The sequence below is a fragment of the Lissotriton helveticus genome, chromosome 1_1 (assembly GCF_964261635.1).
Source record: "Lissotriton helveticus chromosome 1_1, aLisHel1.1, whole genome shotgun sequence".
Classification (NCBI taxonomy): Eukaryota; Metazoa; Chordata; class Amphibia; order Caudata; family Salamandridae; genus Lissotriton; species Lissotriton helveticus.
Genome location: NC_136057.1, coordinates 1,111,927,502 through 1,111,953,062, shown reverse-complemented (window position 1 = coordinate 1,111,953,062; position 25,561 = coordinate 1,111,927,502). Strand labels below are relative to the sequence as shown.

The following is a 25,561-nucleotide window of genomic DNA, read 5'->3' as shown; positions in this document are numbered from 1 at the left end:
TGTGCGAATAAATATAAAAAAATAAACCCTCATGAGGCTGTCCCTCCAGGGACTTTGATATATGTTTTTATATTTAAAGCGTCTTATTTGCTTGTACCTGTTCTTCCTCTCAGTAATCTTTTTAGTGCTTCACTTTTAATTAATCGAAAATATGCGCGTACCTGAACTCTTTTGGCAAGAATCTGATTGTGGCAGTGCAACGAGCTGATTCACCGGTTCGGAGGGGAGGAGTTCTCGTCCTGACTTTGCTGTGTGTTGTGTTAGAAGGCACTGTTTGCTTTAGGCTGCCTTTCTGTGTGTGAGCAGTTGTGAAAGAGGTATCAATTGCGGTTTTGTCCTTAAAGACGGGATGACATAAATAGGGGAAGCCTGCTATGGAGCGCCTGGAGGCGAACTTGCAGGAGTCGTTGGTGCCGACGGACTCGGGCTTGCTCTCTTCAACTACTGTCTTCTGTTTCTACCCCTTTCAGCGTTAACTCAATAAGCAAGAACTCTTCATGTGGAAGATCAGCATTGAGAGCAGCGGGACAACAGAAATAGATGACTCTTCTCAGGTGGCAGAGGCAACAATAAAGTATATCAAGGTTTAGCTCTCTGGAAGCCTTTCGTTGGTTGTCTTGTTCTAAGCTCTGGTGGAAAATGTCGGTCACTGGTGTTATCCACACTTTCTCTGTCTGGGACTATGTGGTCTTGGCTGCCATGCTGGTCATCTCTGCCTCTATTGGGCTATATTACGCCTTTGCTCACGGTGGGCAAAAGACAACAGCAGAATTCCTGACCGGGGGAAGGAGTATGAGTGCCCTTCCGGTGGCACTGTCCCTCACCGCCAGCTTCATGTCCGCAGTGACCATCATGGGTACCCCTGCAGAAGTGTACCGCTACGGAGCAATATACGCCCTATTTGCTTTTAGCTATGCTTTTGTCGTCATCATTAGTGCCGAGATTTTTCTCCCTGTTTTCTATCGACTGGGAATTACTAGTACCTATGAGGTAAGAGGCTGGAATTGGGCCATACCAAACTTTGTATAACTATTTAAACATAATATAATGTGTCATCCGAAACATTTACTTAAGATGTGTTCTATTATACCTTCAGACTTGACTAAAGAAGTTCTCCTATTAATTGAAATTTCACAGGTACTGTGCTCACAATCCAGGGCAGTATTCTGTAACAGAAATATTTTGCAAGAATCCATTTTCTGTTTCCTAACGTTACAGAATTCCTAATGAAAGAATGTTCGAAAGTATTAATTTTATTAATATTCTGAAATTACACAGTAAGGTATTGTTAGAACTGCATGAGTGACACGAAGATTGAGTCTGTTGATAGTAAATGATGAGGATGAGAAATACAGTATTGTCATTTTCAAGACCGTGTAAGGTACAATAGGTGGAGAAAAATCAACTCACACCATGAAAGGCACGCCTGCAAACAAGAGTGCATATTTGTTCCAAAAATCAAAGAATTCTTTTGGATACTGGACAGTGTCGTTAGAAATGAATGAGGGTGGCACATGTTATAAAGAGGGTCCGAAAAATAGTTTTGCAATTGGAGCTATCATTGAATTGTTGCACAAATAGATGCCAGCAACTACCGGACGGAATTACACAAGACACAACGCTTTGCTTTACCCTTAAATTCCTTTATGATTTAGTGAACATTCGTATGGTACTTTGTGAAATACAACCCTTTTAAAATGTTGATGCTACATTAATAATCCATTTCCCAAAGGTATTCATGAATTGAAATTTGAATAAAAAAAGTGGGAAGGTGGGGGTAGTAAACTCCGACATTCGGCCGATCCCAGTTAAGTACATAAGTAAGTAAATACAATGAATTACATTGCGTGCGCTGCATCGCCGACCCCCACCCTGTCCCTCCCCACCCCGCCCACCGCCCGCAGCACTCCCTCAAGGAGGAGCCACTGTAACCTACCACACATAACATACCATACCTAACCGCCTAACATAACCAACCATTCATACTTAACTGCCATACCTACCTCCCATATCTAACTACAATTCTTAACTTATTTTACCTAACATAGATATCATAGCTAGCCAACCATACCTTCCATACTCACCTTCTATAAACTATCATACCTAACATAGCTAACCTAACATGCCTATCCTATTATACCTCTAAGACATTGGGTTATTGGTTGAGGGGGTGAGAACCCTTCTTAAGCAACAACTACAATCTTTGTCAAGGTGAACCACAAAAAAGTCACTAAATTAACACTCTGCTACCTTGGCAGTCAGGCGTAACATACAGGCAACATGTAAAGTATTTAGCAAAACACAAACAATAATAAATTGAAAACACAAAAAACCCCAACACAAGAGAAATCCCACACCAATCTAGAAAAGGTGTGTACGTTTTAATAAATAAAATGAGACAAGAATAACAAAAATCTGATCAGTAGAACTGGAGATATGCAATTTCAAAGTCTTAAGTGAGAATAGGTGCAAAAAGCACAAAGCAGCAGTTGGGGTCATTTTGTACTGGCTTACCGGGACAAAGTCACAAGTTCAGGGTGACTGCGATGGAGTGAGGACCGGATACAGGACTGAATTCAGCCCACTGGACAGTGAAGCTATTTGTACTTGGGCTGAGATTCGAGGACCTGCATTGCACTGCATCTTTTTGCGTCGGTTCTGATAAGGTCATCAATCGGGAGTTGCGAGTTGCTGCGAGGGCAGGTCCTGCTTTGAGTTGCATTGCACTGTGTCTGTTCCGATGAGGCAGATGATCAGGAGTTACGAGGAGTTGCAATGTGAGGTCCTGCGTCTAGTTACAACGCGCTGTATGTTTCCCGATGAGGCCGCTGATCAGGAGTTACGAGGTGTTGCAATGCAATGTCTTGTGTCGAGTTGCATAGTGCTGCGTTGGCTTTGAGGGCACCCGTTGTTGGACAAAGAGGAGTAGATTGATGCTAGACAAGTGTCCAGGACCTGGAGATCACTTGGGGATCAGGACTAACTCCAGTGAGGCCAGCAGCACGGCACAGACAGGTTCATTTCAATCTGGTCAGCTTGCAGATGCAGGCCAGGTCTCTAGAGCTTGATTTGTCCCTAAAGCTCACGCAGGAGATCAGTCAGCTAGTTCTTGGAGTCACTCTTTTTGTCCTGGGTTCAATGAGCAGGTCCAGGCTTCTTTCCCCAAGTAGCAGGGAAGCAGGGCAGTCCTTATGTAACAAGGCAGCCATTGTAGAAGCAGGGCAGATGAGCAATTCATCTTCTGAGTCTTCCACAGGTCCAGAAGTGATCTAATGAGTGGTTCAGGGGGTCCAATATTTATACCTGGTGCCAGCCTATGAAGTCCTTATACTAGCCCTCATCTGGTTCTGGAAAGTTCTTCCCTTACCCTGTTAATGCTCCAAGTAGTCTGGGGTGATAAAGACTAGTGTCAGGTTCCTCTGTGTGTTTGCTGGAGGTAGCCCTCTGAAATGTAAGTGGGGCAGTAAACAGCTCCAATCCAACCATCCTGGCAGGAAGGCCCACCCTGCCAACACTTTGTCTCTCTTTGTCTCACTGTCTGAGAGAAATACACAAAGGCCAACAGCTAAGCTGTTCATTATTCACAGTCATATGAGCCAGGTTACTGACAGAAGACTCAAACGGTTAGGACACAAACATGCCAAAATTATAAAGGTCAGAGCAACAGAATTGTGCCTTAAATTCTGACTTTTCTATTAAAGAGGATTTTAAATTACAATTCATTTGAGTGTCAACATTATTTTTCTATCTGTTCCCAAACTTAAGTTATCACTTATTAAGAATAATAAGGTAACCTAATGTTATCCTATGGGAGAGAGAGGTCTTGCAAAAGTTAAAAATTAATGTACGACTTTTTTCACTACCAGGACATGTAAAATGTCCTACTTTTTATACAATGCACCAAGCACTATGAGCCTTCAGGGCTTATCTTGGGGGTGACTTATATGTATCAAAAAGGAAGATTTCAATTAGGCATAGGCCAATTTTACCATAATTTAGGGAGAGCGAAATCACACTTTAGTAGTGGTTAGCAGTGGTAAAGTGCAGAGAGTCCTAAAGCCAGCAAACACAAATTCAGCAAAACAGGAGGGGTGAAGGCAAAAATTTTGGGGAACGACCACCCAAGGGTGTTAGGTCTAACAATACCAACCGACAAAACCTATAAAAAAACTACCATACATACCTACCATTATTACCATACATACCTACCTACCATAATTACAATACCTTACCTTCTATTCCTAACCTAATATAGTATACCTGACCTAACATACCATACCCACCATACTTAATCCCCCATACCATACCCATCTACTATATATCACCTACCTTACAAACTATAAAAAAAACTATCTCCACCTCTTCAGTGCTTCTTTCTTAAGCCTGTACTGACGTAGCCTGCTATAGAAACTACCTGTGTCTATCCTGAGAGACCTCTAGTAATAGAATACATTACTGCAGCCTTCACGAGGAAGGTGATGATTGCTGATTTTGAAGAACATGAAACTATGAGTGCCTTTGCTTCTTTAAAAATAACATCACCAATTAGCTTTACTAATGCTTGTTTCATCAGCTGGCACTGCCATTTTGCCAACATTCCAGGGAAAAGGAAAAAAAAAAACAGAAATGCAAATTTCCATCTAGTTTTGTGCTTGGGAGGAACCAAAAACAGTATTTCGGAATGAGCAAAAACTGTAGGGGCTTCAATGCCTGCCACGTCCATATCCACCTGTTTCTTAATCAAGAGGGCACACAGGGCCCTGCTTCAGAGGCTACCACCGGGGCTTCCAGCTTAATCTATAATTGCACGCATACCCCATTTTCTAGACAGGGATGCCATGCTCCATCAATCTTGATCTCAAGACTCAATTAAGTTACAATCAGAGAAAATAATCATTTTTCCGGACTACACCAAATTAGTCCAGAATCAATGCAGGTCATTCATTGAGGCAAATAAAAGGCTAGGTAGCCTTAACATTCGATACATGATGTTGTTCCTCAACAAACTTTAAGTTATCTTCCAATCCAAGACTTTCTTCTTTGATAACCCGGAGGCGATGTTTCAGTGGGCCAACGAGCGGTGCCAGCCTCGATCACAAACTCCACTCCCTCTGTTGGCAGCTACTCCAGGGGGTGCCGGGCCGGCCCTCCCTACAACGAACAAGGAATAAGGGGAACAACAGAAACCGCTTGCTCTACTCCTGGTGCAGGAAACCCGCGGACGCAACTGAAACATCCAGTCCCCATGCTGAGTTGTTTGGGACAGTTTTGATACCTCCAGATGCAGAGATGACGAGATCTGCCTCACCTGATCATGTACCTGCCTAACGATCTTGGGGCGGGCCAATGTGTGAAACTGTTGCGATGTGTGGCATGCATGCCCAGCTCCGTGCGCCGCCAGCAGCTTAGGTTGAGTGACTGCATGTACAATTTATATTTGTTACAGGGCCACGGGCGTGGACGCCAACAACAGGTGAACCCCCCATGTGTGACCTCTCACGCCAGATGGAACCTGGACTCGATACTGATCAGTCGACTCCGATATTAGTTTGTTAGGGGAGGGAATAATTTGCACCTGAGAGTACCGACACTCCGCTGTTGTTGAAGGCTGGCCTGCCACGCGATACGTACTTCATTTTCTTGAAGTATAGGTTGGCGGGGTGGTTGGGATGACTATGGTTATTGTTCTGGTTTATACTATTGTTTATCTCTTTTCTTTAAGTTGATGGTGCGCTCCCGCTACATTCAATAGATACTGCTCCACAGATCCCCAACACTTTCTGGGCCTGTCGTCCCACATGCTTCTACTTTGATGATTTTGAAGGTTCTTTCAAATATTCTTTGCCTTTCTTCATTGAAATCACATATTAAATTGCTGAAGGGCAAGTAACCTTCTTGCTCCAAGCCAGGTCCAAAATGTGATTGAAGAGGGTAATATTCCTAGCAATCACGGAGAATGACTGTCTTGTTGGTGGGCAACCTGAACATTGACCCTAGAACATCGATAGGCAATAATATTGAGGACAAGAATAGCAAAATAAAATGGACAGGTACATGTAACTCCACATATATGTATCTGGGCAGTATATATGTTTTCATAGTACATAGCTGTGGAGTTAGGAATAGTAAATCTACACTTCCCTAAATGCATTTACCTTTCGATATTTTCTCCAGTGATATTCTGTCCTCGATGTTCTTATATCACAGAATTCTGAGAGTCGATATTCAGTAGTACATCCTTTTTTGTTTGCTTAGGTGAATTATGCGTTATCTCCATGTTCATTTCTATCATTCCCTTGAACCCATTTTAGGCTTAATCATTGAACCCATGGAGAAATGCAACTAATTGCACAAGCCACAAAGCTAAAAAAAAATAGAAGCAAAATCCCTCCAGGCAAATTCATTTGAGACATACTGCTTACGCAATTGGCTTCAGTGGTGTGAAAAAGCGACTATAGCAGAGCTGTAAATCACCTTTAACATATTAACACACAGGCAACTAGCACATTGCATACTTGCCAAAATGAGTAATTCTTTTAATTAGAACTTGTAATTCAAGTAGGCATCTTCACCAGACAGTTGATATCCGCATGGGAATCTTTTATGATGCAGAAAACAACCAAAGCTGAAGTTTAGCTCCCACATGCACAAGCCAAACCAGACACACCCATCACTTCGGCACTGACTAATATCCAAGGAAAGTCACAGAATGTACTGGCACAGTACCGTTGATTTGTTGGGTCTCCCAGAAAACAAATCTGCTTTGTCCACAGTGCTGTAGCAGAAACAGAAACCCTGGACTGACCGCGTTGTCCTGAAGGAACCAACTGTACAGGAATTCCTAAGCCACTTACACTTCCCACCCCGACAAACAAATCAGATCATTACCACAGCCAGCATGAAAAGATCACCGCCAAGCACACTGGAAACATGGCGGAACATCGCAGGAATCCAAAATAAAATCTCTAATATAGAAACTGTCAAATACTTGAGAAAGATCTACATCATTGCTATGCTGCAGACCTGGGCAGAGAACTCTGTGCCCTTAAAAGGATTTTTGGAATACATCAATCCAGCTATCAGAACCAGCTCCATGGGCAGACCTAAAGGAGGGATCTTGATGTATGTCTCAGCACACCTGAACGCAATGGTAGAATAGCTACACTCCCAGAAACCCTGGCTGCAGGGCGTCAAAATAGATAATTGTATATGCGGTGACATATGACCGCTTATCCTGCCATATATATCAACCCAGCATCCAGGCAAACATTTGTTGTCCTTTCAAAATTTGAAATAGTCATGAACAGCCTGGTGAAGGACCACAACAAACACCATATGCTAATTACTGGGGACTTTAATTTAAATCTTCACCACACGTGAACCAAAGAAGAAAATGTCATAGCACAAACGATGTATGGAATATTCCAGAGCAAGCAGCCCTGGCTTTAAGACGAAACCACTTCCAAGTCTCCCGCCCAGCCTCCCTTCGAACTGCACTAGGCTTGAGCGTACTGAACGGAAGATGTCCAGGGGCCAGGACCCTGCCCGGACATCCAAATCACCAAAGACTGCCACTATAATGGACTGCACCGCAGCCTCATTCAAATCCATTACAGACTTCAGGATCGAAGCCCGGGAGGAGAGCGACCTCAACCCACGATCCATAACTATGACCTGCGAGTACAATACTCATTACTCAGCTACTATATTATCTTCGATTTAAGATCAGAAAACCTGAAAAGATTGGAATGGCAAACTAGGTCACAGGAAGACATCCTGGATAAATGCACCTCCAACTGGAGGAGTAACCATTTACTGAGCTTAACGCAACCCCGAACTGGGAGCAATACTGTAAGGCGCTTTTGGGTAAGTATGGTAGAAACAACATCGCCTCTCACCACATCACTGCTAAGAGGTGAGGACCCCCCTTGGGTGTCAAAACAACTAGGCAAGTTGAAGAAAAAGTTCAACAGAGAGAACTGTCAATTAAAAACACAATTGCTCTGATAAATCACAGTTAGCCAAGGGGTGGAAGCTTCCAATGTTTTATGAAATAGCAGTATGGCAGGCCAAAAGCACACACACTGGCAAGTTTTGGGTAAAATTGCTCAACACCTGCAAAATGGGCAACAGCAGAGTTTTCTGAAAAAACAATCAATGGTGTGGACAAAGACCGTACTGCTGCCCTTAATGCAAACATAACTAAGGAGGCCTGGGTACCGCACCTAAGGCCATATTTCCAAATAAATCCATTGCTGCCAGTCCGAAAAGATAGGTGCATTGATGACCGTGTGGAGGTTAAACTAGAAGAACAGTTACTGGAGCTACAGAATTTCCCATGGCTCCAGGAACAGCCACCCATCAACACCTGCAAGTGCAAAATACAAGTCCCCTAGAAATTGTAATGAAGAAGAGTAGAGCCGACAGCGCAGGTGTTCCGAATAAACTTCCATCAGCCCTCTTCAGGTTCAACATTGAGTTTTTGGCAAGAATACGCCTAACCCTTTACTGTGTGATGAGTCTGCAGCAGGCCATACTTGACTCCTGGTGTGGAAGCATAATCCATCCAATCTTTAAAGGAGGACCACAAGTTGGTGATGTGTTTTTTAACACAACTTTATTGACAAGTTAACAATGACATCATTTCCTATCTTTCCAGATCTTATTCAAGAAATATACCTACTTGGTATTGTATTTGCATGCTAATATTTTGTTTCACCTTAATAGTGATTAAGAAAACCAATAGGGTATTGTTATAGGAGTGGTACCAGGGATCATTTATTCTAGTCCTGATGAAAAGCCTTAGAGGTTAGGCTTGAAACATGTAGACCAGGAGACACACTCCCATCACAGTGTGTTTCTCCTCATCCCCCTTTTTAATAATACCAGCTACAGGATTTAATAAAACTTAGCTTCCACATAGCCCTGTATTTTTTAACTCACTTGTCTGACCCTTTCACTCCCAAATCACTAATCACTTTATAGTCCACACCCTACAAAGTGCTCCCACATCTCCTTTGGTCGTAGCACGCCCATCTCGCAGCTAGCCGGGTAGAACCCGATGAAGCATGCCACCAAGGGACATTTTGGTGGGTGAGGAACCTTTCCATCGACAGAGCCAATGGGGGCTCGCTAACCGAAGGCTGGCGGTCTGCTTGTCTCTTAATGCGGCGGGCAGACCAAGGGTTTGGTAAATAGGGTACTCTGTCACACTTACATTGAAGTACCCTGTCCGCAAAACTCTAAATCACCCCTAGGATGTCCTGTTGTCTCTCAGGCAGTCGGTAGGCGTATCATGATTGCTTTTGGTGACCAGTCGTTAGGTATATACTTTGATTATCATCGAAATCGTTTTAGATTCACCTCCAGAACAGGCCCTTGAGGATGGTATTTTTTCTGCTGCCACATTGTCACCTGTATTGATTGCATTCTGGTAGCAGGCCAAGCCATGTCCTCCCTAGAAACCCTCTATTGAGGACAACAGCCCTAACCTGGCTTGGATTTTAGACTTTTAGTGTGCACTTGGCTGTTTGGAAGTGTGATACTGACCAAATGCCAAAGACTGGGATATAAGAATTATTTTTTCCTGCGTTGTGAAAGATTTGAAGGAGATGTTCTTAGTGAGGAGAATATGTTGGCATGACTGGTTTTGTATAAACATGCAGTACCAGCTTGGTAATGACGAGCAGGAAGCAACATTGGTCAGCCGCTTGCCTCTTAGAAGTACAGAAGTGACTTTGGAGTTGGATGAGAGTGAAAAGTAAAAGAACGGGAGCATACAAGAGGCAACAATAATATAGTTTATGAGGACCCTTGTCTAGTACCAGTTACCTTGAAAAATACGCATGAGATAAGGAAGTATCAGCTGCATGGCACTTCCAAGCACTGATGGGATGAGTGAATAGGAACAAGGTTTCAACTTTTAAGGCACTCTTCATATAGGACACACAACAGAGCTGACCAGGTCTGGAAAAAAGTGTGTAGCTGTACTGGCGAAGGTGCAAAAGATGGATGCATGCATGAACATATGATGCTGAAAAACACTGACTAGATGAATCCCATCAGACCACCCATTATGGTGGAATTTACGTCATGTGGGATATTACTGATCACTCCAAAACACAACCGACCATGTAGTGCCGATATGGAAATGGATGTCAGGAAACTAGCCGTGATATTCAACATGATGTGATATTTACTAAAGTGCAGTGCTTATGTGACAATAGTGAAAATTAAAATTGACTACACGGGCGTTGTAAAATATTCAAACCACGCTCCTTGTGTCAGGAGTTAAAAACACGCCGAGTAATAAGATTACCCGGTGGCGTTTGTGCAAATCGGTCGACATGTTTCAGCCCATGGGGCGTTGCCCCGGCTTTCCTCAGGACCATAACCAGAAATGCTACTGCACACATGAATGAAATATTAAATCAACACGAGACAATGTACTAAGAAATAGGTACATATCTACCAGGAACCATCACATTTGAATGCCCACTGGAAGGAAAGGAGAACATCTTCTTCCTAAAAAACAAAAATTGTTTTACAACAACACCATCTATCAATTATACAACCATATAAATACACACAAGCCGCACAGGCAGAACACACTTGCATGGATGATTCGCATTCAGCGTGATATGAAAAGCTTAATAGCTCAAACAACATGAGGCATTTCCTCATGGTGCTACTCACCCAGCTTTGTGTGGGTGAAGACCTCACCTCACCCGGCAACCGCTCGGGAGTATGAGGCCCCGCTCTATAGTGTAGAAAAAAAGGAAACTATGAGTGCATAGCTCTATAGTGTCCATGCCAAATGCTCTACACCCAAACCCAACAAACGTGTGATAGTACCCCCACTGTACAACCTTACAAGACCTACATTAATGTCCATAGGACAATAGGAAGTGCCCAATGCTGTGGTGCCCTTAATATCATAGGGCACGGCAAAATACTCATGTTAACCTCTGAGTGTGTTCTTAATAGGTCATAAGAACCTATCTAATAAACACAGTATAATTATGTGTGCCCCTAGAACTGGTAATAGGGACTGTGCATAATAAAGGGCTCATCAAATACCCCACGACATCGAGCAACAAAAGTACTCAGTGAGACCTCGAGTCTAATGGATTTAACAGGCCGTCCGAGACTCGTCAGCACGAAGTACCACAACCAAACTGCTAAATAAGGGTTAACTGCAGTAAAAACAAGCCACCAGGAGACTAACCTGTCCGTCGGTGCCTCCGATGGTAAGACGAGCGGAAGGGGAGGTGTTGGTCAAAACCGCCCAACACACTTTTATAACCGCCGGTAATTGAGTAAAGTGGCAGTAATGGCCATTGAAAATTCACAAACTGTGGATGACGGCGTGCAAAAAGAGACACTGCTCATGCGCGCATGTGCAATGGCCTTAGACAGACTGTGGGCGTCAGCGTGCGCGGAGAGACACTGTTCTTGCGCACATGCGCTGTTAGATGACATGTGGTTCGTTTTTTTCTTTTATTTATTTAACGAACCAATAAGCAGATGTAAATAAAGCTTTAATCTTGCGGGTGCGGATGGATTGAAGGAGACCCAAATATACTGGGAATATTATTCTGATTGAAGAGCATATAATGGATATGGTGATACATTAGGTCTCGAAGCCATCCTAAATTCATATGCATGTCCGGTTTACAAGACACTATATATGTGTCATACGCCCAATGTTTATTTACACGGGAAAGATTTAACTAAGGTATCTCGTATGCAGTACTCGTGGTGTGAGGAGACTACGACCCGAAGAGAAAATAAAAAATCTATGCAGAGTCACTCAAAGGTGAAATGTGACATCCACTACATACTATTTAACATACAGAAGACTGTGCCTCAAATTAGAAACCAGTCATTCCATCCTGAGGGGTCGCTATTGGATGAAGCGCAACGTGGCCCTTGTACAGGATATTTACACTTATAATTTTACGAATTTTGTATTATCTCAAATGTCAAAAAAAGGGGGGGGTTTGTCAGAATGGGTTATCAGAAGGGAGGCATACACAATTATGTTGGGTGAGCTTGGCGGGTGCAACCAAAAGTGCGTTGCATCCATTCAAAAAAGACCCGCAACTGAACAGTTGCTCTTAATTCTAAAAAACAAAACAAGTATGTGGAGGGTCAAGGGGAATATTTAATGACCTGTCTGCTCATACCCCTATATACGATATACAACACACAACAGAGCTGACCAGGTCTGGAAAAAAGTGTGTAGCTGTACTGGCGAAGGTGCAAAAGATAGATGCATGCATGAACATATGATGCTGAAAAACACTGACTAGATGAATCCCATCAGACCACCCATTATGGTGGAATTTACGTCATGTGGGATATTACTGATCACTCCAAAACACAACCGACCATGTAGTGCCGATATGGAAATGGATGTCAGGAAACTAGCCGTGATATTCAACATGATGTGATATTTACTAAAGTGCAGTGCTTATGTGACAATAGTGAAAATTAAAATTGACTACACGGGCGTTGTAAAATATTCAAACCACGCTCCTTGTGTCAGGAGTTAAAAACACGCCGAGTAATAAGATTACCCGGTGGCGTTTGTGCAAATCGGTCGACATGTTTCAGCCCATGGGGCGTTGCCCCGGCTTTCTTCAGGACCATAACCAGAAATGCTACTGCACACATGAATGAAATATTAAATCAACACGAGACAATGTACTAAGAAATAGGTACATATCTACCAGGAACCATCACATTTGAATGCCCACTGGAAGGAAAGGAGAACATCTTCTTCCTAAAAAACAAAAATTGTTTTACAACAACACCATCTATCAATTATACAACCATATAAATACACACAAGCCGCACAGGCAGAACACACTTGCATGAATGATTCGCATTCAGCGTGATATGAAAAGCTTAATAGCTCAAACAACATGAGGCATTTCCTCATGGTGCTACTCACCCAGCTTTGTGTGGGTGAAGACCTCACCTCACCCGGCAACCGCTCGGGAGTATGAGGCCCCGCTCTATAGTGTAGAAAAAAAGGAAACTATGAGTGCATAGCTCTATAGTGTCCATGCCAAATGCTCTACACCCAAACCCAACAAACGTGTGATAGTACCCCCACTGTACAACCTTACAAGACCTACATTAATGTCCATAGGACAATAGGAAGTGCCCAATGCTGTGGTGCCCTTAATATCATAGGGCACGGTAAAATACTCATGTTAACCTCTGAGTGTGTTCTTAATAGGTCATAAGAACCTATCTAATAAACACAGTATAATTATGTGTGCCCCTAGAACTGTTAATAGGGACTGTGCATAATAAAGGGCTCATCAAATACCCCACGACATCGAGCAACAAAAGTACTCAGTGAGACCTCGAGTCTAATGGATTTAACAGGCCGTCCGAGACTCGTCAGCACGAAGTACCACAACCAAACTGCTAAATAAGGGTTAACTGCAGTAAAAACAAGCCACCAGGAGACTAACCTGTCCGTCGGTGCCTCCGATGGTAAGACGAGCGGAAGGGGAGGTGTTGGTCAAAACCGCCCAACACACTTTTATAACCGCCGGTAATTGAGTAAAGTGGCAGTAATGGCCATTGAAAATTCACAAACTGTGGATGACGGCGTGCAAAAAGAGACACTGCTCATGCGCGCATGTGCAATGGCCTTAGACAGACTGTGGGCGTCAGCGTGCGCGGAGAGACACTGTTCTTGCGCACATGCGCTGTTAGATGACATGTGGTTCGTTTTTTTCTTTTATTTATTTAACGAACCAATAAGCAGATGTAAATAAAGCTTTAATCTTGCGGGTGCGGATGGATTGAAGGAGACCCAAATATACTGGGAATATTATTCTGATTGAAGAGCATATAATGGATATGGTGATACATTAGGTCTCGAAGCCATCCAAAATTCATATGCATGTCCGGTTTACAAGACACTATATATGTGTCATACGCCCAATGTTTATTTACACGGGAAAGATTTAACTAAGGTATCTCGTATGCAGTACTCGTGGTGTGAGGAGACTACGACCCGAAGAGAAAATAAAAAATCTATGCAGAGTCACTCAAAGGTGAAATGTGACATCCACTACATACTATTTAACATACAGAAGACTGTGCCTCAAATTAGAAACCAGTCATTCCATCCTGAGGGGTCGCTATTGGATGAAGCGCAACGTGGCCCTTGTACAGGATATTTACACTTATAATTTTACGAATTTTGTATTATCTCAAATGTCAAAAAAAGGGGGGGGTTTGTCAGAATGGGTTATCAGAAGGGAGGCATACACAATTATGTTGGGTGAGCTTGGCGGGTGCAACCAAAAGTGCGTTGCATCCATTCAAAAAAGACCCGCAACTGAACAGTTGCTCTTAATTCTAAAAAACAAAACAAGTATGTGGAGGGTCAAGGGGAATATTTAATGACCTGTCTGCTCATACCCCTATATACGATATACAACACACAACAGAGCTGACCAGGTCTGGAAAAAAGTGTGTAGCTGTACTGGCGAAGGTGCAAAAGATGGATGCATGCATGAACATATGATGCTGAAAAACACTGACGAGATGAATCCCATCAGACCACCCATTATGGTGGAATTTACGTCATGTGGGATATTACTGATCACTCCAAAACACAACCGACCATGTAGTGCCGATATGGAAATGGATGTCAGGAAACTAGCCGTGATATTCAACATGATGTGATATTTACTAAAGTGCAGTGCTTATGTGACAATAGTGAAAATTAAAATTGACTACACGGGCGTTGTAAAATATTCAAACCACGCTCCTTGTGTCAGGAGTTAAAAACACGCCGAGTAATAAGATTACCCGGTGGCGTTTGTGCAAATCGGTCGACATGTTTCAGCCCATGGGGCGTTGCCCCGGCTTTCTTCAGGACCATAACCAGAAATGCTACTGCACACATGAATGAAATATTAAATCAACACGAGACAATGTACTAAGAAATAGGTACATATCTACCAGGAACCATCACATTTGAATGCCCACTGGAAGGAAAGGAGAACATCTTCTTCCTAAAAAACAAAAATTGTTTTACAACAACACCATCTATCAATTATACAACCATATAAATACACACAAGCCGCACAGGCAGAACACACTTGCATGAATGATTCGCATTCAGCGTGATATGAAAAGCTTAATAGCTCAAACAACATGAGGCATTTCCTCATGGTGCTACTCACCCAGCTTTGTGTGGGTGAAGACCTCACCTCACCCGGCAACCGCTCGGGAGTATGAGGCCCCGCTCTATAGTGTAGAAAAAAAGGAAACTATGAGTGCATAGCTCTATAGTGTCCATGCCAAATGTTCTGCCTGTGCGGTCCTGAAGAAAGCCGGGGCAACGCCCCATGGGCTGAAACATGTCGACCGATTTGCACAAACGCCACCGGGTAATCTTATTACTCGGCGTGTTTTTAACTCCTGACACAAGGAGCGTGATTTGAATATTTTACAACGCCCGTGTAGTCAATTTTAATTTTCACTATTGTCACATAAGCACTGCACTTTAGTAAATATCACATCATGTTGAATATCACGGCTAGTTTCCTGACATCCATTTCCATATCGGCACTACATGGTCGGTTGTGTTTTGGAGTGATCAGTAATATCCCACATGACGTAAATTCCACCATAATGGGTGGTCTGATGGGATTCATCTAGTCAGTGTTTTTCAGCATCATATGTTCATGCATGCATCCATCTTTTGCACCTTCGCCAGTACAGCTACACACTTTTTTCCAGACCTGGTCAGCTCTGTTGTGTGTTGTATATCGTATATAGGGGTATGAGCAGACAGGTCATTAAATATTCCCCTTGACCCTCCACATACTTGTTTTGTTTTTTACTCTTCATATAGGGCCAGATGTAGGTAGCTAAATACCGGTCGGTAACGGCCGAAAATTGGTGAATTTCCCATTACCGACCGGCATTTAGCCCTTCCTAATGTAGGAGGCTAGAAATAAGGATTCGGTAATTTACCGATTCCTTATTTTAAGGAATCGGTAAATTACCGATTCCTTAAAACCTATGTAGGTTGCACTTAAGTGTGTGCATTTTTGCTTTAAGGATTCGTTATTTACCACCAACTACAAGTTGGTGGTAAATACAGAATACCTTTAAAAAGCAATAATTTGCTTTTTTCAAGGTGCCATGTGGCAGACATACATACTCTTAGGGCATGTATGTGCGCCACATGTGCACACATGCACGATTCAGGGGTGCAACAGGGTGTCAATGTGACACCCTGCCACCCTTGAATATGCTCCCGCTATTACTGATTCGGTAAATACCGAATCGGTAATAGTGAATGGCTTCCCATTCATTCCTATGGGCCTCCAGTCCATTAGAAATTAATGGGAAGGTATTCCTTATTACCGAATCGGTATTACCGAATCGGTAATAAGGAATATTACTGATTCCTAAATACCGAATCGGTAAAAATCGGTATTTAGGAATCGGTAAAATGAGATTACCTACATCAGGCCCTTAGTGAGCAGATCTGCATTGGTACTTTGCAGCTTCCCAGGACCCAAACCCAAAGCATATATTTTTGGGCTGCTCTATAGTGGGTTGCCAAAAGGATGAACCAAAAGTGACAAATGAATGGAGAGATAAAATGATGGATGACGATTCTTGAAAAAGAAATCCATCCATCCATCCTGCTTTTATTCCTTGCCCTCACTTACTAATCACTACGGCCTCTTTGAGAGGCTGGGGGATGCCCCATCTGTTGATTTCACCGTTCCTTCTTCCCATTTTAAGATGGTGGAACAAGAGGATTCCAACAGCGTAGATTCAGTAGGTCCCACCAGCACTTGACCTGACGGTCCATCTGCCTGTGGACTGCCAGGTCATTCTTTTTCCCTGCCCGAGACTGTCATGTGAGCAAGGAAAACAAACAGAGGCTCAGACGTGCCTGGAGAAAACTCCCTACACACTAAAGCCATTGCTTTTGTATTCCTGAAACAACCCCCCGTGTTGCAAGTTTATTTAAGTAAAACAAAAAAAGCATGCCAAGCCTGGCTAAATAACATGGCACTAGCTCAGCATATTGGTCTGCTCTGCCTACAATGACTCCACTGCACCTGTGGGTGCACTGTATTATTTATGACTGTCGGAGCGCTAGTTGGGGATGTCAACAAATGAAGCGTGGTCTGTTGGCTTTGAGGGGGAGGGCTGAACATAGGCGCTAGAAGTAGAGGTGCGGGGGTGGTGTAGCAACCCCAGAATAACCAGGCTGGCGTTCAGAAGATGAATGAAAAATAAAGATGCCTTTGAATTTTGTTATTATCTTGTCACAGAGGTCAAATGCTATGCTCTGTCTTGTGACAAATTCAGCTTTTTCTTTTAACAATGGAGATTGATGTTTACTTTTCCTTCTTTGACTGCAAAGTGAGATGATTTTGTAATGTGAACCATGTGACAATGTTGCTGAGTGTGAAAGGAAACACAAAATAAAGAACGGGTCAGTGTGCGGTAGGAATAAATTCATAAAACAACATTCATACCACAATGAAATAATTAATTTTCACTGGGATATTGACTCACTTTAGCAACAATTCCTTTATAGATTCATAAGATAAACCTGTCTGCGTATCTGTTAACATTTCATCATCTTGATAGGTTTCTGGACAAAAAGGATTGGAAAACAACACAAATTACAACATATGAAAATAAATTACTTTTCACATTGTACAAGTGTCCACAGGGCACGGGAAAGTCCAATTATCAAACGTTTCATCTCCTTCCTTCAATGTTATTGTTACGCACAAAGTGAGGGCATTTTCAGTCCAACTTGCATTCCACTGGGAGGTAGTCACACAATAAAGTCAGCCCTAGGGCAACCACCTCTCAGAGTTCTCTTTATGACTGTGTTATCTAAGGCTCATTTTATTTTATTGGACTCTTTCAATTATGGGCCAGGCATATTTCAGTCATCCCTATTAAAGGCCTCCTCAGGACCAAGAAGACTGGTGGACCTAAATATTTTATGAAAGTTTCAGATTTCAACAATGAGCATTTTGGGGGTGAAGCTTCTTTAGGGGCATTGTTTTTACTGTCCCATCACTATGAGTGATGAAAAGAATTGTCTGCGTGTTAGTGTGTATGTCATTTTTCTCCATCCATGCTCAACTCCATTCAGGTTGCCAGCAGTGCCTGGTGTCTGGTCCTGTAGGAATCTGGTGCTCCCTTTGAAACTCTTCAAGGTGTCAGAATTATCCCACTAAGGATTGTTGAAAGAGCATGAGTAGCCCCCGCTGGCTCTATTGTTGCTCGTTTCCCTTTCTGTTGCCTCAGAGACTCCAGTTTTGGTCTCTGAGGGTTTTCATTATTGCAAGGCGTGTGGAGCAGGTTCCAGGTAATACCATTCCCTCTGGTTGAGGGATTTACCACATTTGGTTTTTAACTTGGAAATGAGACATAGCTTGCAGAGTTGGTATTTAACAAACTTTTGCAGGCCGTGTACCTCAATGAATTTTGGCAGGATTGTCCTGCAGGAATCCATCACTGGAAAACCATTGGTGTGATAAATATTGCGCAACTTGTAATTATTCACTCACGTTTGGACAGGATCGGAATTGAGCCCTGAACCTATTACTGCGGCCTATGTGTTTTCTTGATACTGTGAGACATTGGGTGGTAGGATATGTTTGTTTGCCATTCTGCAAGACTTAGTTGTTGGCAAGGCCCTGCAGGAAGCTGACCTATGGAAGGTGGCATGATCTTTCAGTTTCTATGCCCCCATAACTGATCGCTCATGCAGAAAACACCAGCATAGGTCATTGAGAAGAAACAGTCACATTCTGAGACCATCATTTTCCTGTACTAGTATGACAGGTGTGTGGTATTCTGTCTTATGTCATTAATCGAATGGTAGTAGGTCATATAGAATGTTGTGTCTCTCATTCGTGGTTGTCAAGCTGTTATTCATTTGAATAAATCCTCACTTGAAACCTACTTCTTCGCAAACTTCTTACCACAAGGTCCACATTCCTACTTTATTTTATCTGTTTATTTTCTGATTTTGTAGTCTACTTACCAATTCAAAATAGCTTTAGACTACTTGACAAAGGGGAAAAGTTTATAGGAGATCCATTGTCAAGGGGCTTTTGGCCAGTCCAGCAATAGATAGCCAGGCAAAGATGGATTTTCAGCACCCAATACAATTTAAGAAAATCTGGTTCAAGTCTCTGACATAGGGGCAGAAAGCTCCTGAGACAGTGGGTAGTAGATAGGGGAATGCTGATATTATTTTTCTGGTCAGCTGTTGAACTTGGTGCTCGTGGCTAAATCATTCATCCTCACAAGTTCAATAAAGTGAAAGAAAATGTGTTTGGTAGCACAAACCTCTAATTTACTTAGTATGAAGATCCAACGGTTTAAGAGCTACTATATAAAACATATAAGTTGGTTGCAAGATTTCCCAAAACGTGCTTCTGTTCATTCACATGGTGTCCTACATGACTATCTCTAATTACCTATTGTCAGCATATTCTTATTATAACACAACTGTAAGAAGATGTTTTCATTGGGCCAGACCACATTAATTGCCCTATGCCGCTCAATTTGGCAATGTGATACAAAAGGGGATGATGAACGGAGTGTTTGAGCAAATCAAACACTCACCCCCAGTCAACTGTTCTGGGTTTAATCCATCACCATTCTTTAGCCCACTCAGCCACCCCAGTTCAGACATGGCAATATGCGAATCAGTCTGACCCTGTGCCTCATGGGAACAGTCCAGACCGAACTGCCAAGCCATGTCTTCCCTGGACCGGAAACAAGCATCCTGGGACCGGTTTCGGATTCATAATCCTCATCAGCCAGGCTATCTTGAATCCAGTGGCCAAGTGAGCAAGGGACTCATGTCTGAGCATACCCTGCCACACTTAGGGCGAACAAAGTGATACAAAAGGGATGATGAACGGAGTGTTTAAGCAAATCAAGCACTCACCCCCAGTCAACTGATCTGGGTTTAATCCATCACCATTCTTTAGCCCACTCAGCCACCCCAGTTCAGACATGGCCATATGCAAATCAGTCTGACCCTGTGCCTCATGGGAACAGTCCAGCCCGAACTGCCAAGCCATGTCTTCCCTGGACCGGAAACAAGCATCCTGGGACCGGTTTCGGATTCATAATCCTCATCAGCCAGGCTATCTTGAATCCAGTGGCCAAGTGAGCAAGGGACTCACGTCTGAGCATACCCTGCCACACTTAGGGCGAACAAAGTGATACAAAAAGGCTATCCAGGCTGATGAAGGCTGATAGCCAGAAACCGGTCCTTGGATGCTAGATTCCGGTCTGGGAAAGACATGGCTTGGTAGTTCGGACTGGACTGTTCCCATGAGGCACAGGGTCAGAGCTGATTTGCATATAGCCAGTGTCTAACCCAGGGTGGTGTGGAGTGCAAAAAGACGATGGATTTAGGCCCAGATCCTTGTACTGGGGTGAATGTATGACATTGTTCTACATTCTGTCCATCAACTGTGTTTTTTGCAATTTTCACCCCGAGTGGGCTGGGTATGCTCAGACGTGAGTCCCAGGCTCTCTACACCACTAGAGTCAAGCTATCCAGGCTGATGAAGGCTGATAGCCAGAAACCGGTCCTTGGATGCTAGATTCCGATCTGGGAAAGACATGGCTTGGTAGTTCGGACTGGACTGCTCCCATGAGGCACAGGGTCAGAGCTGATTTGCATATAGCCAGTGTCTAACCCAGGGTGGTGTGGAGTGCAAAAAAAGATGGATTTAGGCCCAGATCCTTGTACTGGGGTGAATGTATGACATTGTTCTACATTCTGCCCATCAACTGTGTTTTTTGCAATTTTCACCCCGAATGGGCTGGTTAAGCTCAGACGTGAGTCCCAGGCTCTCCACACCACTGGAGTCAAGCTATCCAGGCTGATGAAGGCTGATAGCCAGAAACCGGTCCTTGGATGGTAGATTCCGGTCTGGGAAAGACATGGCTTGGTAGTTCGGACTGGACTGTTCCCATGAGGCACAGGGTCAGAGCTGATTTGCATATAGCCAGTGTCTAACCCAGGGTGGTGTGGAGTGCAAAAAAGCAATGGATTTAGACCCAGATCCTTGTACTGGGGTGAATGTATGACATTGTTCTACATTCTGTCCATCAACTGTGTTTTTTGCAATTTTCAACCCGAGTGGGCTGGGTATGCTCAGACGTGAGTCCCAGGCTCTCCACACCACTGGAGTCAAGCTATCCAGGCTGATGAAGGCTGATAGCCAGAAACCGGTCCTTGGATGGTAGATTCCGGTCTGGGAAAGACATGGCTTGGTAGTTCGGACTGGACTGTTCCCATGAGGCACAGGGTCAGAGCTGATTTGCATATAGCCAGTGTCTAACCCAGGGTGGTGTGGAGTGCAAAAAAAGATGGATTTAGGCCCAGATCCTTGTACTGGGGTGAATGTATGACATTGTTCTACATTCTGTCCATAAACTGTGTTTTTTGCAATTTTCACCCTGAGTGGGCTGGGTATGCTCAGACGTGAGTCCCAGGCTCTCCACACCACTGGAGTCAAGCTATCCAGGCTGATGAAGGCTGATAGCCAGAAACCAGTCCTTGGATGCTAGATTCTGGTCTGGGAAAGACATGGCTTGGTACTTTGGACTGGACTGTTCCCATGAGGCACAGGGTCAGGGCTGATTTGCATATAGCCAGTGTCTAACCCAGGGTGGTGTGGAGTGCCAAAAAACGATGGATTTAGGCCCAGATCCTTGTACTGGGGTGAATGTATGACATTGTTCTACATTCTGTCCATCAACTGTGTTTTTTGCAATTTTCACCCCGAGTGGGCTGGGTATGCTCAGACGTGAGTCCCAGGCTCTCCACACCACTGGAGTCAAGCTATCCAGGCTGATGAAGGCTGATAGCAGGAAACCGGTCCTTGGATGCTAGATTCCGGTCTGGGAAAGACATGGCTTGGTAGTTCGGACTGGACTGTTCCCATGAGGCACAGGGTCAGAGCTGATTTGCATATAGCCAGTGTCTAACCCATGGTGGTGTGGAGTGCAAAAAAACAATGGATTTAGGCCCAGATCCTTGTACTGGAGTGAATGTATGACATTGTTCTACATTCTGTCCATCAACTGTGTTTTTTGCAATTTTCACCCCGAGTGGGCTGGGTATGCTCAGACGTGAGTCCCAGGCTCTCCACACCACTGGAGTCAAGCTATCCACGCTGATGAAGGCTGATAGCCAGAAACCGGTCCTTGGATGCTAGATTCCGGTCTGGGAAAGACATGGCTTGGTAGTTCGGACTGGACTGTTCCCATGAGGCACAGGGTCAGAGCTGATTTGCATATAGCCAGTGTCTAACCCAGGGTGGTGTGGAGTGCAAACAAAGATGGATTTAGGCCCAGATCCTTGTACTGGGGTGAATGTATGACATTGTTCTTCATTCTGTCCATCAACTGTGTTTTTTGCAATTTTCACCCCGAGTGGGCTGGGTATGCTCAGACGTGAGTCCCAGGCTCTCCACACCACTGGAGTCAAGCTATCCAGGCTGATGAAGGCTGATAGCCAGAAACCGGTCCTTGGATGCTAGATTTCGGTCTGGGAAAGACATGGCTTGGTAGTTCGGACTGGACTGTTCCCATGAGGCACAGGGTCAGAGCTGATTTGCATATAGCCAGTGTCTAACCCAGGGTGGTGTGGAGTGCAAAAAAACGATGGATTTAGGCCCAGATCCTTGTACTGGGGTGAATGTATGACATTGTTCTACATTCTGTTCATCAAATGTATTTTTTTTAATTTTCACCCCGAGTGGGCTGGGTATGCTCAGACGTGAGTCCCAGGCTCTCCACACCACTGGAGTCAAGCTATCCAGGCTGATGAAAGCTGATAGCCAGAAATCGGTCCTTGGATGCTAGATTCCGGTCTGGGAAAGACATGGCTTGGTAGTTCGGACTGGACTGTTCCCATGATGCACAGGGTCGGAGCTGATTTGCATATAGCCAGTGTCTAACCCAGGGTGGTGTGGAGTGCAAAAAAACGAAGGATTTAGGCCCAGATCCTTGTACTGGGGTGAATGTATGACATTGTTCTACATTCTGTCCATCAACTGTGTTTTTTGCAATTTTCACCCCGAGTGGGCTGGGTATGCTCAGACGTGAGTCCCAGGCTCTCCACACCACTGGAGTCAAGCTATCCAGGCTGATGAAGGCTGATAGCTAGAAACCGGTCCTTGGATGCTAGATTCCGGTCTGGGAAAGACATGGCTTTGTAGTTCGGACTGGACTGTTCCCATGAGGCACAGGGTCAGAGCTGATTTGCATGTAGCCAGTGTCTAACCCAGGGTGGTGTGGAGTGCAAAAAAACTATGGATTTAGGCCCAGATCCTTGTACTGGGGTGAATGTATGACATTGTTCTACATTCTGTCCATCAACTGTGTTTTTTGCAATTTTCACCCCGAGTGGGCTGGGTATGCTCAGACGTGAGTCCCAGGCTCTCCACACCACTGGAGTCAAGCTATCCAGGCTGATGAAGGCTGATAGCCAGAAACCGGTCCTTGGATGCTAGATTCTGGTCTGGGAAAGACATGGCTTGGTAGTTCGGACTGGACTGTTCCCATGAGGCACAGGGTCAGAGCTGATTTGCATATAGCCAGTGTCTAACCCAGGGTGGTGTGGAGTGCAAAAAAACAATGGATTTAGGCCCAGATCCTTGTACTGGGGTGAATGTATGACATTGTTCTACATTCTGTCCATTAACTGTGTTTTTTGCAATTTTCACCCCGAGTGGGCTGGGTATGCTCAGACGTGAGTCCCAGGCTCTCCACACCACTGGAGTCAAGCTATCCAGGCTGATGAAGGCTGATAGCCTGAAACCGGTCCTTGGATGCTAGATTCCGGTCTGGGAAAGACATGGCTTGGTAGTTCAGACTGGACTGTTCCCATGAGGCACAGGGTCAGAGCTGATTTGCATATAGCCAGTGTCTAACCCAGGGTGATGTGGAGTGCACAAAAACGATGGATTTAGGCCCAGATCCTTGTACTGGGGTGAATGTATGACATTGTTCTACATTCTGTCCATCAACTGTGTTTTTTGCAATTTTCACCCCGAGTGGGCTGGGTATGCTCAGACGTGAGTCCCAGGCTCTCCACACCACTGGAGTCAAGCTATCCAGGCTGATGAAGGCTGATAGCCAGAAACCGGTCCTTGATTGCTAGATTCCGGTCTGGGAAAGACATGGCTTGGTAGTTCGGACTGGACTGTTCCCATGAGGCAGAGGGTCAGAGCTGATTTGCATATAGCCAGTGTCTAACCCAAGGTGGTTTGGAGTGCAAAAAAACGATGGATTTAGGCCCAGATCCTTGTACTGGGGTGAATGTATGACATTGTTCTACATTCTGTCCATCAACTGTATTTTTGTAATTTTCACCCCGAGTGGGCTGGGTATGCTCAGACGTGAGTCCCAGGCTCTCCACACCACTGGAGTCAAGCTATCCAGGCTGATGAAGGCTGATAGCCAGAAACCGGTCCTTGGATGCTAGATTCCGGTCTGGGAAAGACATGGCTTGGTAGTTCGGACTGGACTGTTCCCATGATGCACAGGGTCAGAGCTGATTTGCATATAGCCAGTGTCTAACCCAGGGTGGTGTGGAGTGCAAAAAAAAGAAGGATTTAGGCCCAGATCCTTGTACTGGGGTGAATGTATGACCTTGTTCTACATTCTGTCCATTAACTGTGTTTTTTGCAATTTTCACCCCGAGTGGGCTGGGTATGCTCAGACGTGAGTCCCAGGCTCTCCACACCACTGGAGTCAAGCTATCCAGGCTGATGAAGGCTGATAGCCTGAAACCGGTCCTTGGATGCTAGATTCCGGTCTGGGAAAGACATGGCTTGGTAGTTCAGACTGGACTGTTCCCATGAGGCACAGGGTCAGAGCTGATTTGCATATAGCCAGTGTCTAACCCAGGGTGATGTGGAGTGCACAAAAACGATGGATTTAGGCCCAGATCCTTGTACTGGGGTGAATGTATGACATTGTTCTACATTCTGTTCATCAAATGTATTTTTTGTAATTTTCACCCCGAGTGGGCTGGGTATGCTCAGACGTGAGTCCCAGGCTCTCCACACCACTGGAGTCAAGCTATCCAGGCTGATGAAAGCTGATAGCCAGAAATCGGTCCTTGGATGCTAGATTCCGGTCTGGGAAAGACATGGCTTGGTAGTTCGGACTGGACTGTTCCCATGATGCACAGGGTCAGAGCTGATTTGCATATAGCCAGTGTCTAACCCAGGGTGGTGTGGAGTGCAAAAAAACGAAGGATTTAGGCCCAGATCCTTGTACTGGGGTGAATGTATGACATTGTTCTACATTCTGTCCATCAACTGTGTTTTTTGCAATTTTCACCCCGAGTGGGCTGGGTATGCTCAGACGTGAGTCCCAGGCTCTCCACACCACTGGAGTCAAGCTATCCAGGCTGATGAAGGCTGATAGCTAGAAACTGGTCCTTGGATGCTAGATTCCGGTCTGGGAAAGACATGGCTTGGTA

General features: G+C 44.3%; 1 protein-coding gene across 1 annotated transcript in view; it reads left to right on the top strand.

Moving 5' to 3' along the window:
- Positions 1-288: 288 nt before the first annotated feature.
- The window catches only part of LOC144821562 (sodium-coupled monocarboxylate transporter 1-like), a 310,280-nt gene continuing 285,007 nt past the window's right edge, over positions 289-25,561 (top strand). The window contains exon 1 of the mRNA XM_078678751.1: positions 289-990. Within this exon, the coding sequence (XP_078534877.1) occupies positions 640-990 (351 nt within the window). The 5' untranslated portion in view covers positions 289-639. The remainder of the gene's footprint in view (positions 991-25,561) is intronic.